The 14,757-nt window shown below is 42.1% G+C and overlaps 2 protein-coding genes across 2 annotated transcripts; one reads left to right on the top strand and one right to left on the bottom strand.

The window, feature by feature from the left end:
• Window positions 1–1,696: 1,696 nt before the first annotated feature.
• Window positions 1,697–2,707, bottom strand: LOC134448814 (free fatty acid receptor 2-like). Its single transcript, XM_063198473.1, has one exon. It carries the CDS (start codon window positions 2,705–2,707, stop codon window positions 1,697–1,699), a length of 1,011 nt encoding a protein of 336 aa, XP_063054543.1.
• Window positions 2,708–10,608: 7,901 nt separating this feature from the next.
• LOC134448813 (free fatty acid receptor 2-like) lies at window positions 10,609–11,574 on the top strand. Its single transcript, XM_063198471.1, has one exon. It carries the CDS (start codon window positions 10,609–10,611, stop codon window positions 11,572–11,574), a length of 966 nt encoding a protein of 321 aa, XP_063054541.1.
• Window positions 11,575–14,757: the final 3,183 nt, after the last annotated feature.

Here is a 14,757-nt window from a genome sequence, read left to right as displayed (position 1 = left end):
AGTGACGCCCATGGTCTTAAGAACAGAAATTAACATTCCCATAGACCGTCATTCCAAATCCAGCTAAGACAAAAAACCAACTTGGCCAAATGGGCCTGGGAACTCTGACCTGCCGTTACCGCCCTGTGCCTGGCGACTACTACAAAAATAGGCCTATCATTCCACATAATCAAATCTTTTTTCGCAAGAGCATTTTACTGTTTACCAGCATTAGCATGAATATAAGATACAAACACTATGCATTGCTATATAGCTACTATACAGCATATTGCAGTGCATAAACAACTTAAAAACAGCCTAAGCGTGGTAAATAAATACAACTTACGACAATAACAGTGTTTCACAGGCTTTGATATACCACTCTGTGTCATAAATGAACACTACATAATACGTACAGTCTGCATAGGATGTGAGCTATAACACTAAATTCCGCTCCTTCCAACCACAATAGTGAAAAGACATGTCAATCCCGGGTTCACAAACATGTCAATCCGGGGTTCACAAAGTAACTAAATCCTGTCAAGTTTTCCTTCTAACACAATGAAACACTAAGCCCTGAGCTTGGTCGTAGCTACCATTGAGGACACAAAGGTCATGTCCTCTGTATTTTTTTTCAGAAATGTAAAATTTATGTGTGATGAAAATCGATCTATGATCAACAATGATAAATTCAGTCTGTATACTGATACCATCCCCACTTAACCTCAAGGCAGTGATTAATGGAAACAAACTTAAGCGTTTGACTGAAGAGTTTGAGGGCACTCTAAATTAGAGATGCACCGGATCACGATTTTTAGGATCCTGACGGATACCGGATCCACTGCTTAAGATCCTGCCGGATCCGGAACCGGATACCGGATCCTACAAAAGGGTTGAAACATATAGTCTACTCGCACACGTGGGCCCTTTTTATTACGTTGACTAAAACTATTTTTTAGACTTATTGGCTTATTGCAACACTGCCTGCAACGGCCGCTTCCAAAGGGCTTTCACTTCATGCAGTGATTGGGGTTTTGAAAGACTGACTGAAAATCCTGGGTTAGAGATGCACCAGACCCTGATATTTAGGTAACATGCCGGATACCGGATCCACTGCTTAAGATCCTGCCGGAACCGGATCCTTGTGAAAAACCCTATTATCCTGCCGGATTTTAGGTTTTTTTTAGTTTTTTATTTTAGTTTTTTTTTTTCAGGAACATCAAATCCGTCAAGGGACAAAAGACGGAAATTAGCCTCTTGGCTACAATCTTGTATATTTAGCATTTTTGTTTAAATGCTGGCAATATGTGCTGTCCCTTTCTTAAATAAATAAACTTGAAAACTTGTAAACTGCCGGATCCGGAACCGGAACCGGATCCGGTGCATCTCTACTCTAAATGTACATTTTGCAGTACAGTACGCCGTATTTGACCTCAGTATTTGAAAATATCTCGTTACAGCCCTGGCCCTGAGTAACTATCTTGAGTGCTCATTGTAATGTATTAACTTTCTGAAAGATGGTCACTTGAGGATGAGATGGGCAAGACACTGGGGGCTTTGCCAAAGTCAGTCCCTCTTTGTTGTCCTCCAGTGATTCCTCTGTCTGTCGATTAGTTTCACTACATAATACATGATTTTAATCACATCTTTTTATACTGGGAAGTGTACACCACCACCCCATGGTTAAAAGAGTACGATTCAAGAACGACAGGCAAGATCAGGCACTGTTGACTCCCCCAGGGTCATCCGACGATGGTGGAGGACCACCTGGGTGTGGTACTAGCGAAGGTATCACTGACAAAGTCTTAGTCCCCTTGTCGCCACTCAGCGCTTTCTCCCTGCGTCGAAGCATGGTGAACATCTTGACGATGGGCAGCGCCTTGGTGGTGTTGCGGTATATGGGAGAGGAGAAGTAGAAGATGATGGGGTCCAGGCAGGTGTTGAAGGTGCTCAGCAGTAGCGTGTAGTAGCGCCAGTGTGGACTGCTGTCGCTGAGGAAACCCACCAGGTGGGCGGAGTTGTATGGCAGGAAGCAGACCAGGAACACCAGCAGTGTTCCGAACGCCATACCGATGGCCTTGCGCTTGCGCTGAGGTGCGATGCGCGGCTGACTGTACAGGATGCGGATGCAGTTGACGTAGCAGAACACGCAGATCACCAGCGGCACCACGCACAGCACCACGAAGAACTCCAGCCGCGCCGGCACCAGCACCGCCCGCTGCGCCTCGTTGAATTCCTTGTAGCAGGTGGTGACGTTGGCCGCCGTGTAATTTCCGATCAGGATGTGCTCTGCCACGAAGACAATGCTGCAGTGGGCGCCGCTAAAGAGCCAGGCAAACGCTCCGCCAGCCACCGCGTAGACCGGCTTGCGGAGCTGTCGGTAGTGGATGGGGAAGGCGACGCCCAGGTAGCGGTCCACGCTCACCGCCGTCAGCAGCAGGGCACTGGTGTAGATGGTGGTGTAGAAGACGAAGGAGGTGAGCGAGCAGAGGACGTGCGGCAGGTACCAGTGCAGGTCCTGGATGGCCTCGTACATCTTCAGGGGCAGGAAGAGGAGGAAGAGCAGGTCGGACAAGGTCAGGTTGAGGAGGAGGATGTCGGTGGGCGTGGGGCTGTCGTGCACCTTGCGGCTGAAGGCGTAGCAGGCCAGGATGTTGGCGGGAAGGCCGATGATAAAGGTGAGGATGTACGCTGCCAGGAGCACGTTGCTGTCTATGGAGGCCGACATCTTGGATTAAAGGGCCACAGGGTAAAAACTGCAAACAGACGAGGGGACATGAGAGGCAAGTTTACTGGTATGTTTTCCTGTTGTGAGTCCCGAGTCGCATTCAATTAGAGCATCTGAAAAATGCAAATTGAAGTATGATGATAAGACTTCATGGTGTCAGAGGCAAGTTTTATGTTGCCCTTTTTTGTGAATCAATGAGAGCATCTGCTAAATGTAATGTAAAGTAATATTATGACAGACTTTTGTCATTTACATTTATAACGTCTAGATAGCAGACTCCTTCAAATACGATACGATACGATACAATTAGACTTCATTGTCAGTTTTCACTGAAATTCATTTTGCGTCCCTGAGCAACACTCGCTTAAGACAGGACATACACATAACATCACATCACAAGACTATTGCACAACTGACAAAAAAACAGAGGACATAGGCCTAAATACAGACATGCATTTATACATACATTACATACAACCCACATAACTTGAAGAACCCGTTCCCTTCTGTTATGACTGATAAATAACTGTTCACCTTGTGCCAACACGGAAATGTGACAGCTGTGTCATATGAATATTCCCCGGTGGAATAATTATTAACTTATGCAAAATACCACCTCCTGCATGTCACCACAATCACTGATGTCAGTGTGCACATGAAAAAAACGTACTCCATATTACAAAAAAACAATTTCAAAGAGATAAGCACATCTAACGCCTTAAAACATTTCACCAAATGTGAGGCACTTCACAGATACAGGAAGCATCAAATAATTTACACATTTTAATCCCACGAGACATAACCCGTCTCATTTTTCAATTAAACAACACTATTTGTATCAACCAGAGGGAAAATATAAAAGCAACACCGGACACTAAGAGTCACCAGCCAAAACACTTACCTAAATACTCTAGGGAGAAGAAAAACCCAATCTTCTTGAGATATTTATTTTGAAAATACGAAATGTAGGCAGTAAGGCAGGAGGCACCAAGGCAGTATAGCAGCTCTCAAATAAGGTATCCAGCCTGAGAAGCCAAGTATGGAGCTCTCACACAGCAAGGGGGAATTCACACCCAGAAATAAGGAAAACACACAGGAGAGGTCTTGATGCAGGCTGATGTTGTTGTTTTTTCCTTTCTTCTCTCTTCCAATTCAATTACACCTGTGGAGAGTGAGAAGAGGAAGGGAGGAGGAGAGAGAACTGCCTGTCACAGACTGATTGAGGCTGGTCTGCCTGTTGGTCTCTTGTCTCTTTCATCTGCTGAACGTCATCCTACGTAAATGGATGGTGATGCTGATCATTTTAATATGTGGATGTATGGAAGTCCCTCTCTCTATCAACAGTTGCAGTCACCAAGGTTTCAGGCTGTGCAAGTCAGGAGGTCATTGCAACATTGCAAAATATATCAGCATGTGAAAATGATCCTCCTTCCTCCGTAACGAAAGTGTTTCTTATCTGATTTGACTATTTGACCTCATAAAGTTCTCATAAAACTCTAAAAACTCTGTTGTCCACATTCAGGGACACTGCTCACAGCTCCTTGTGTTGCACTCACAAAGTTAAACAGTATTGCGTGGGGAATTAAATGGCATTCATATTAATTACGGTCCCGAGTCAGCCGATGCTTATGTGAGTCATTACTAAGTGAACGATGGCTCTTGCGACCATTTCCACGGTCTGCTGTCAGAAAACGCCACATACAACTTTTTGACAGCGCAGTCCGAAAGAGTGTCGTGGGAAACACTTTTCCCACAGCATTCCCATAGCATTACATACCGTATTCAGATTTGTATCAACTGCTGGCATTCCGTGATGAAAAACAGTCTCGCAGCGAGATTATTTAAACAGCATTTTTTCATTACTGTGTAGATTTTGAGACAGACATGCCACGGGCACAGCACAAACAATGTCATTCTACATTTTTCCCCTTTAAGACAAGTGCAGGTGTTGGGGGTTTGTTTTTGCAGTCCAGTCACCTATGACAATCTCATTCTGTGTGGGGTGTTAAATGCAGTAGCTGGATGGCTCCGGGGAGAAAGGACCTTCGTAGCCTCTCTGTCTTGCAGGGGATGGCACGGGATCTGTAGCTGAACAGCCTTCTCTGTTTGGTAAAGACTGACGAGTGCAAGGGTGATTGTACGGCTACTTGTCCATTATAGATTCTGGTCTGCACAGTGTCCTCTTACAGTATCAGCTGTGGTACTGAGAGCCTCCAGTTCTGCACAAAAGATCCAGCTTTCCCCACTTAGTTAGGGAAAGATATGGATATTTTGGGAAATCTGTGAACTAATTTATTACCAATAGATTTTTTTACCATGTGATCTTACAGGTGTCTGGACACACCTCACAATTTATCCACGGCCAAATCCAATGGGAATTTCCGTGAAACCCCGTCAAAGTTGGGGTGCACAGAAGGCCTATGTAAAAATTGGAACACTGCAGATTGGGGGAAAGGATGCATAATGGGTCATAACTTCTGAAGTAAACTACATACAGAGACAAATGAACACATTTTTCCATACATTACTGACCCAGTGAATTCAATTGAGGGGTACTTTTGGACATTTGACCACATTAGAACCCCGTTTTTGGTCAAAAATGGCAAAAAATGGCCTTAAATGTGTAGAAATGTTCATTTTTTTAATCATATTTCCAAGTTGTGTCTGTTATAACCACTTGCTCTTCATTTCTCATTTACAGTATGACAATATACTGTATATAGTCTGGGTAAATTACTTTTAAAGCCATTTATTTGCCGTTTTTTGACCAAAAGCGCAGTTTAAATGTGGTCAAATGTCCAAAACAACCACTCAATTGTATTCACTGGGTCACTATTGTATGGACAAATGTGTTAATTTGTCTCTGTATGTAATTTACTTCAGAAGTTATGGCCCCTTCTGCAACCTTTTTTTCTGGGTTCCAGTCTAGGGCATTAAAGGGTTAAAAATTGTAAACTTTGGGTTATTATTTTAGCTTAATACCAATAGAATAGTCAAACCCAGACTATATACAGTATATTGTCATACTGTAAAGGAGAAATGAAGAGCAAGTGGTTATAACGGACACAACTTGGAAATATGATAAAAAAAATGAACATTTCTACACATTTAAGGCCATTTTTTCCGTTTTTGACCAAAAACGGGGTTCAAATGTGGTCAAATGTCCAAAAGTACCCCTCAATTGAATTCACTGGGTCAGTAATGTATGGAAAAATGTGTTCATTTGTCTCTGTACGGTATGTAGTTTACTTCAGAAGTTATGACCCATTATGCATCCTTTCCCCCAATCTGCAGTGTTCCAATTTTTACATAGGCCTTCAGTGCACCCCAACTTTGACGGGGTGTCACGGAAATTCCCATTGGATTTGGCCGTGGATAAATTGTGAGGTGTGTCCAGACACCTGTAAGATCACATGGTAAAAAAATCTATTGGTAATAAATTAGTTCACAGATTTCCCAAAATATCCATATCTTTCCCTAACTAACTAGCTTCTCAAGCTGTCCAGGCTAGCATCTCTCGTCCTAATGCTACCGCCACAGCATGCCACTGCCAAGGAGAGCCCAACAGCCTTGTTATGCTCCAATGAGCTGACTAACAGCCCTGCTAAGCTCCAATGAGCTTTATGACTCTCAGTGGCAGAATCATAAAGTAGTAGGTGGTCTACAGTATATTTTACGCGCGACAACACGTAAAATCTATTGTATTTTTTGTATTGTACTGTGTTGTATAACTGTATATTAAAAGAGGTTACCATACATGTTGAATGTGAGTAGCAAGCAAACATCTGGGAAAGTGTAGCGATAAAAGACGACATTTCGTACTATAGAAGCTTACTTGAGTGCAGATATACTCCAAAGTGAATCACAAAGTCTACCCAGAATCATAGCTAATTTAGCCTTTCCCCCCTGTATATTACTGTAAATTTGCCTTGATCTGTTTCCTCTGCAGTATGAATGCCTGGCACTACTGAATGCATTATATTGCTGTAAATCTCCTCCCCTGCCATAAAATGACTGTAAATAACCACTGAAGCATCATAATGACCTCTCACTGGCAGTTGCCTTGTGCCAGGAAAGTCAGTGAAAGAACCACTGCTTTTTGTGTGCGATGGGAAGGGCAGATTCAGCACAGTAGCTCTCTAGGCCCCCACAGTTGTTGTGAAGGTAAATGTTGTATTAAAAGCCCTGTATGGTAGCCTACTGAGCTTGTAGGTGGTGGAGTTGTGTAAGTGGATGCGCGTATGACACTGCGTCCCTGAGTACATGTAGGGTACTCCAAACGTAATTTTGTTGTCAAATGTATTTGTAAATGACAATAACAAGTCCGACAGGCAGACAAAGATGCGTCCAAAAGCACAAATATGGAGAGTTACATCATAGCTGAAAAGAAGGAAGGTCCGCACACTGTTGCTGCTCCAGGTTTATTAACACAACGTTTCGACCACGCAGTCTGGTCTTCAGTCCTGACGAAGACCAGACTGCGTGGTCGAAACGTTGTGTTAATAAACCTGGAGCAGCAACAGTGTGCGGACCTTCCTTCTTTTCATGTTTAATCGTGTTTAAGTCCTGCACCTGTCCAATCTGGATGTGCGCGCTCTCCAAAACGCTGCTGAGTTACATCATATCGACATGTAGCTTTTCTTTACACTTATTCGTGCACAAGCAAAAATTACTATGCTGAACAAAAATGTTATCATAGGCTATAATTATGTGTTTTTTTTATTAAATGAACTGATACTTAAGCCAAGAACAGACAACATTATACAAATAGTGTATTAAAAAACAATGAATTGCTCCACTTCATTTTGTAAACAATCTGAAAAAGAAAAAGATTCACACAGAAATACAACAAAGGAATGGCTAACTCCGATTAGCATGCTAAATCGCAATAATCAACGTTAGTCATATCTGGCACCGCTTTTGTAGGTCTTTTTGATTCATGAAGTCATCACTTTGCTAATTGATAGTTTTATAAATCACATATTATGATCAGTCTCATAAAATCTTTTGAAGGCAAAGAAGTGGTGCTTGTCTGGTTTGACCACACAGACAAACACGGTTCACTGTAATCCCATTTATTGTAATACATTCAATCCGAATTAGCAATGCATAACAACTTAGGTAATGCCGTATACATAGTACATGTGTGTAAAAATGTGCGTTTTGTGTGTTTGTGTCTATGTACATGTGCATTTGTGAGAGAGCAGGGGTGTTGAGGACGCTCTGGATAAAGCGAGATTCGATTGCAGCTGTGCAATGATGCAGTGGTGTGTTCCAAACTCTGCACTGTGTAATAAAGTTGAGTGCACTTTCCGCTGTGAGAGAGTAGGCAAAATTTTAGAGTGAAATGAGGTTTTAAATCACGACAGAAAACACTGTTTGATGTTTTGAATTTTTTTTGGTTAATCCTGTCTCTTATACACATGTTGATTGTCTTTCGAATCAAAACTATGCCATTTTTACAACCAAAGAAAGTGAAAGTGAAAGCCCATTGGGAAACTCCAACTCCCATTGTCATTGTGACACAGCACTCCACAGCACACAAGTGAACACTGCACACTGCACACAACGAAATTGCATTTTATGCCTCACCCGTGCAAGGGGGCAGCCCTCAGTGGCGCCCCATGGGGAGCAGTGCGGTGGGACAGTACCATGCTCAGGGTACCTCAGTCATGGAGGAGAATGGGGAGAGCACTGGTTGATTACTCCCCCCACCAACCTGGCGGATCGGGAGTCGAACCGGCAACCTCTGGGATGCAAGTCTGACGCCCTAACTGCTCACGCATGACTGCCCAATCAGCAGTTTGATAGATCTGACATTAAAATACGTAAAATATGAAAAGTATTTCCACAGAACAGGAATAACTTACATCGATTAGCATGCCAATGTTGATGCTATCTCTTGATTAGCATGCTAGTCAATGTTTACAAATCTACACCATTTGGCTGACAATCTGATAAACAAAATCAGAAATTAAACATTCCACAGAAATACAGAACAGGAATATTTAACACAAATGCTTCTTGAGATTAACATACAGTACTAGTCATACAGTACTCACAATGTCTGTAAATCCACTCATTTTGGCCGATAATTAAAAAAACAAACAAATAAGCAAACAAAAAACAAGCATAAAAGAAAACAGCAATTCAATATTTCCACAAAAATACAGAACAGAAATACCTAACCAAAGAAAGTAGATCTAACAAGAAGCGTCATTTTGTTTCTTTTCCGGTATCCACTTTATGTCGGGTGAACGCCCCTTTAGGAGACCTTCGGTTAGGAGACCTTCGGAGTCCTGAGGTTGAGAATCAATGAAGTCCCCTTAGCGCTGTAGATGGCGGTAGCACCCGTCGTGTGCAAACACCACGAAAAGAGAAGAAGAAGGAGGGACAACGCCCCCTTAGGAGACCGAATTTTGAGCACTCGCTTTTGCATTGAGTGGGCGTGTTTCGAGTCCTCTTTATTAAATATCCAACCTCTTTGACCTAACATTGGTTAGCATGCTAATATCAATGCGAACTCGCAAGTTGCACGCTATCCATACTTACAATATTTGCATATCCACACTGTGTGGCTTACAATCTGAAAAGCAAAATAGAAAACAGAATACAATAGTGATTGCGTGTCAAATTACGTTATCCTTACCGTACCTGTTAATGCAAATGTGAACATGTTCACGTCACCTTGGACTGCTGATGAATTCCACAGCACAAATTTCTTTGTTGTCATAACTCATCATCATCAGTTCACTAAATTAGTGACAAAGATTAGTACAATTAAGTAACCTTTTAGTAATGGGTTGATTTACCACTAAAACTAATTAACACCAGTCATGATAATTAAAATATTAGTTAAAATATGTTGGGTGTACATCATGCTGCTTTTGCTTTACTTAGCAAATCCGTTTAGCTTGAGTGTCAAGAGCCTGACGTTCATTGAGTCCAGTCTTGATTGTTTGGAGTGTGTCTCTCTCTCTCTCAAAATGACAAACAGGAACTTGGTGACTGTTGATAATGAGCATCTGCGTCACCATCCATTTAAATAGGCCAACATTCAACTGATGAAGAGAGAGACAAGAGACCAAGAGGCGGACCATAAACAGTCTGCGACAGGCAGTTCTCTCTCCTCCTCCTCCCTTCCTCTTCTCACTCTCCACAGGTGTAATTGAATTGGAAGAGAGAAGAAGAGAAAAAAAACAACAGCCTGCATCAAGACCTCTCCTGTGTGTTTTCTTTATTTCTGGGTGTATACCCCTGCTGTGTGAGAGCTCCATGCCTGGCATCTCCAGTTGTATTCCTTATTTGAGAGCTGCCTCCTGCCTCCCTTGCTTCAGCATATAGACCAACTTGCTAAAGTGTCGCTTGTACTACATTTCGCATTTTCAAAATAAAAATCTCAAGAAGATTGGATTGTTTCTTTTCCCTAGAGGTAAGTGTGTTGGCTAGTGACTCTTATAACCATGTTGCTTTTAGATTTTCCCTCTGGTTGATGTCTCGTAGGATTAAAAGGTGCCTATTATACATTGGTGATGCTTGTACTTGTAAGGGCACGTTTTGCATAAGTTAATAACTATTCCACAGATGAACAATCATATAGCACAGCTGTCATATTTCCTCTATCAGTCATAACAAATATTAAGGTGTCTGCTGTCTAGACTATAAATACAGCATTTTTATACTTAACATACATTTTGTTTTGAATATGAAATTTGCATTTGTAACTTATGGGTTCACCAAGTCTTAAAATACTTACAATAGTATTACAACTTACATTTTGCAGGTGTTCTTATTAAAAGCAACTCAAACTCAAAAAAAGAGAACATAACCTTGCTAACCTCTGACTCTGATGTTCTCTTATCTGTTTACATTTTTTGCTGCAGCTAGCTCTTTAATCCAAAATGTCCGCTGCCATAGACAGCAATGTACTACTCACCGTCTACATCCTCACCTTCATCATCGGCCTTCCCGCCAACATCCTGGCCTGCTACGCCTTCAGCCGCAAGGTGCACGACAGCCCCACGCCCACCGACATCCTCCTCCTCAACCTGACCTTGTCCGACCTGCTCTTCCTCCTCTTCCTGCCCCTGAAAATGTACGAGGCCATCCAGGACCTGCACTGGTACCTGCCACGGGCTCTCTGCTCGCTCACCTCCTTCGTCTTCTACACCACCATCTACACCAGTGCCCTGCTGCTGACGGCAGTAAGTGTGGACCGTTACCTGGGCGTTGCGTATCCCATCCACTACCGCCAGCTCCGCAAGCCCGTCTACGCGGCGGCTGGCGGAGCGTTTGCCTGGCTCTTTAGCGCTGCCCCCTGTGTCACCATCTTCGTGAGCGAGCACGTGTTGGAGAACCGCCCTGCGGCTAACATCACCACCTGCTACAGGGAGTTTAACGATGCGCAGCGGGCGGTGCTAGTGCCAGTGCGGCTTTATTTCTTTGTGGTGCTGTGCGTGGTGCCGCTGGTGATCTGCGTGTTCTGCTACGTCAACTGCATCCGCATCCTGTACAGTCAGCCGCGCATCGCACCTCAGCGCAAGCGCAAGGCCATCGGTATGGCGTTTGGAACGCTGCTGGTGTTCCTGGTCTGCTTCCTGCCATACAACTCCGCCCACCTGGTGGGTTTCCTCAGCGACAGCAGTCCACTCTGGCGCTACTACACGCTACTGCTGAGCACCTTCAACACCTGCCTGGACCCCATCATCTTCTACTTCTCCTCATCCGTATACCGCAACACCACCAAGGACTTGTTCATCGTCAAGATGTTCACCATGCTTCGATGCAAGGAGAGAACGCTGGATGGAGACCAGGGAAGTAGGACCTTGCCAGTGATTGCCCCTAGTTCAATGCGAAATACTGGTTAAGGGAAAATGCAATGTTTAACATACAATATTAAGAGTTAGATCAGAGTCAAGTCTCGAGTCATACCTCATCACCGATGCCTTTGAACAGTGGGGTCTCCCAGGGCTCCATCCTATGACCTCTACTATTCTACCTTTATATGCTGCCAGTTGGAAACACCATGAAGAAAAACTCAATGAATTTCTGTAGATATGCCATTGCTAGGACCCCCAACGTTACTTTGCCATATTGCCTTAATGACTCTACCTCCCTTAAATCTCCCTGATGGCAATGACCAAATTAAAAACAAATATCTCACAAATGTATTAAGCTAAACACAGGTGAAAAATCGTCAAAAAAGGTACTGCAACTATGCTGCTCATTGAAACTGGGCTGCCTATTACCTAATTTGATCTTTTCATGAAAGTTTACTAAGTAATAAACTTAACATTTTCTAGTATGGCCCAAGTACAGTCATTTTTGCTGCTAAAAATGGCTATTCCTGGAAATTCAAAATGGCGGACCATGGAGAAGATGCCCCTTTTCATGTATGAAAATAGCAATTTTTCCAGTCATAATGAATGCATAGAATTTGATGTGGTGGTATGAAAATAAGTATGAAAAAGGTAACATTAACCCTATCCAGACGGGGGGGGTGGGGGGGGATGGGCTAAAAGTGCCCGCACCAACTTTGATGTTGTATAATTCCTTAACTACTTAAGCTATGACTACGAAACTTGGTGACTTTTCCTAAAATTCAGTTGGCTACAGTTTAGTACCAAAAGATTATGTTTATCACTTTTGCCGTTGCCATGGCAACAGTTTTCTGACAGGTATGTCTGACCGAAAATCACTGATCTAAGTCTCATTATTGTTCCTTTTTCATATTTTTTTGTTATTTCCATTAGCATCAGACAGCTTTGAGAGCATTAAAGTGGTATGAAGCATATAATCATTAAAATTTAAGTGCATTACCTAAATTTGATGGAAAATACATTATGGCGAGATTTTGGGCATTATAATCAGATGATGTCATAATGACGTCATTATACCAGATAATGACACAAAAATTTTGTCATTCATAGATGTCCATATGTAGATCATCTCCCCAAAGTTTGATGGTCATACCGTATTCCGTTCATGAGTTATGAGGGGGGGGTCAAAAGAGCCCCCCCCAGGCCCAGGAATGCCAAAAAAGCCCAGTCTGAATAGGGTTAATGTATGGGTAGCATGAATTCCGGAAATAAACAACTAAAAATCTTACACAGTGTACCTTTAAGTAATTATATTTGGGTAGAAGGATGAAAAGTGAAAGATTGCCTCTGTCCTTGAAACGAAAGGGCATGGAAATGATACTGGCAAAAACCTTGGTATCCATATCGACAATGAACTAAATTTTAACAGTCACATGAAAGCCATTGCATTGCCACTGCATTTTATCCTTTTAAAAACAAACTAAACTTAGGGGTCTCATGTCTAAACAAGATCTAGAAAAAACAATACATGCTTTCATTTCCAGTTGGGTTGACTACAGCAAAAGTCTCTTCATCTGTTTTCCCAAAAAGAGTATCTAACTGCTTCCACTTATACAAAATGCAGCTGCAAGGGTTCGAGAACAAAAATAATTGACCACATCCTCTCCAATTTGAAGGATCCTACACTGACACTGAATTGACATTAAGACATTACTTCTTGAGTTTAAGTCATTAAATGGGATGGAACCAGGCTACATACTCAACATGTTTCAGCTGTATACACCAACTAGGCCTAAGATCAATGGAGAATGTTTTTTGGCAATACCTGTACTCAAAGCAAAGTTTGATGAGGAAGTCTTAGCTGCTATGCTGCAAAGCTTTGGAACCAACTTCAAGACGATGTAAAAAAAAAACAAAAAAAAACCCTACTGTTAACCAGACTGAAGACAAAGCTGTTCTTAGATGCTTTCTCTTAGTTATTTAAAGATTGACTTTTGATTTGGATGTTTTAATTCTGTCTTTGATTGTAATTATTTAACGGTGTCCTCTACTTTTTGCTTTTCTTTTCTGCCTTTCTCATTGAATGCCTTAAGTGTTTATTTCATTTGCCATATTCTTATTCTTTTATTCATTTCTTTTCTTTTTAGTTAACTATGAATCACATTGAAACGCATCTGTGTATGAAAATGCTCTACACAAATAAAATTACCTTTGCATTGTCTGACTAGAATGGTATGTACTGTTACATTTAATTAATTATAGATGTAATTAAAAATAACATATAACAAATGCATCTCACACTTTTTGAGTGACACATGTTTGAGAAAAGCACAATAGTTTCAGTATTGTAAAATACTGCTAAATATAGGCTACTGAGTAAGCCCGTATAGTGTATTATCCTGTATTCTAGATAAATCATCGCTGCTGAAATGGGTTAGTCACTAATCTTATTGAGTAAATTCTATAGGTTGCTTTTTACAGTGTAGTGTACCTACCGGTACTATTGTTTTGTAAGGTCCTCCTGTTCACATGTTTGATGGTTGAAATGCAGAGTGTGAATTTTGTTGTGTGCACTGTGTGTATAGAGGCAGATTATTATTTAATGGGGCCCTGGGCCAGAGAACAAGAAAGGCCCCCCTATCCATGGACTTTTTTTTTTTTTTTTTTTTTTTAAAGGGTGTTGAGCGCAGATATTAGAGAGCCTTTGTTGTTGAGGATTGGGGGTTCCTCCCCTGAGACAAATTGGAAGTGAAATTTTAACACAATATGAGAGCTTAAGACCAATAATAGACACACACATACATCAAAAGTGTATCGTTTTCCCTACATTAACACTGGCAGTTACAACAGGTGTGGTGGCTGGATATTCACAGGTGTGCGCAGGAAACCCTGTCGTGTGATCATGTTGCGTGCCAACAATGACTGTATCTCAAAGTCAAGGATCCTGCCCTTGCTAGGACGTGAAACGCCCAGTGATTGGATACTCAGCGGAGTTCACCATAGAGTATCCAATCACTGGGCGTTTCACGTCCTAGCAAGGTCAGGATCCTTGACTTTGAGATACAGCCAATGTCTTCTTCCAAAAGGGATGAGCACAGTTGCAGACTAAAGCCTGAAAATAGAAACACACACCTTCACACACACACACACACACACACACACACACACACACACACACACACACACACACACACACACACACACACACACACACACACACACACACACACA

The sequence above is a fragment of the Engraulis encrasicolus genome, chromosome 5 (assembly GCF_034702125.1).
Source record: "Engraulis encrasicolus isolate BLACKSEA-1 chromosome 5, IST_EnEncr_1.0, whole genome shotgun sequence".
In the NCBI taxonomy this organism is placed as follows: Eukaryota; Metazoa; Chordata; class Actinopteri; order Clupeiformes; family Engraulidae; genus Engraulis; species Engraulis encrasicolus.
This window is presented reverse-complemented; position numbering and strand designations above follow the sequence as displayed.

Coding starts and splice junctions, on each gene's coding strand:
- LOC134448814 (XM_063198473.1), bottom strand. CDS start 2,707: ATGTCGGCCTCCATAGACAGCAACGTGCTCCTGGCAGCGTACATCCTC.
- LOC134448813 (XM_063198471.1), top strand. CDS start 10,609: ATGTCCGCTGCCATAGACAGCAATGTACTACTCACCGTCTACATCCTC.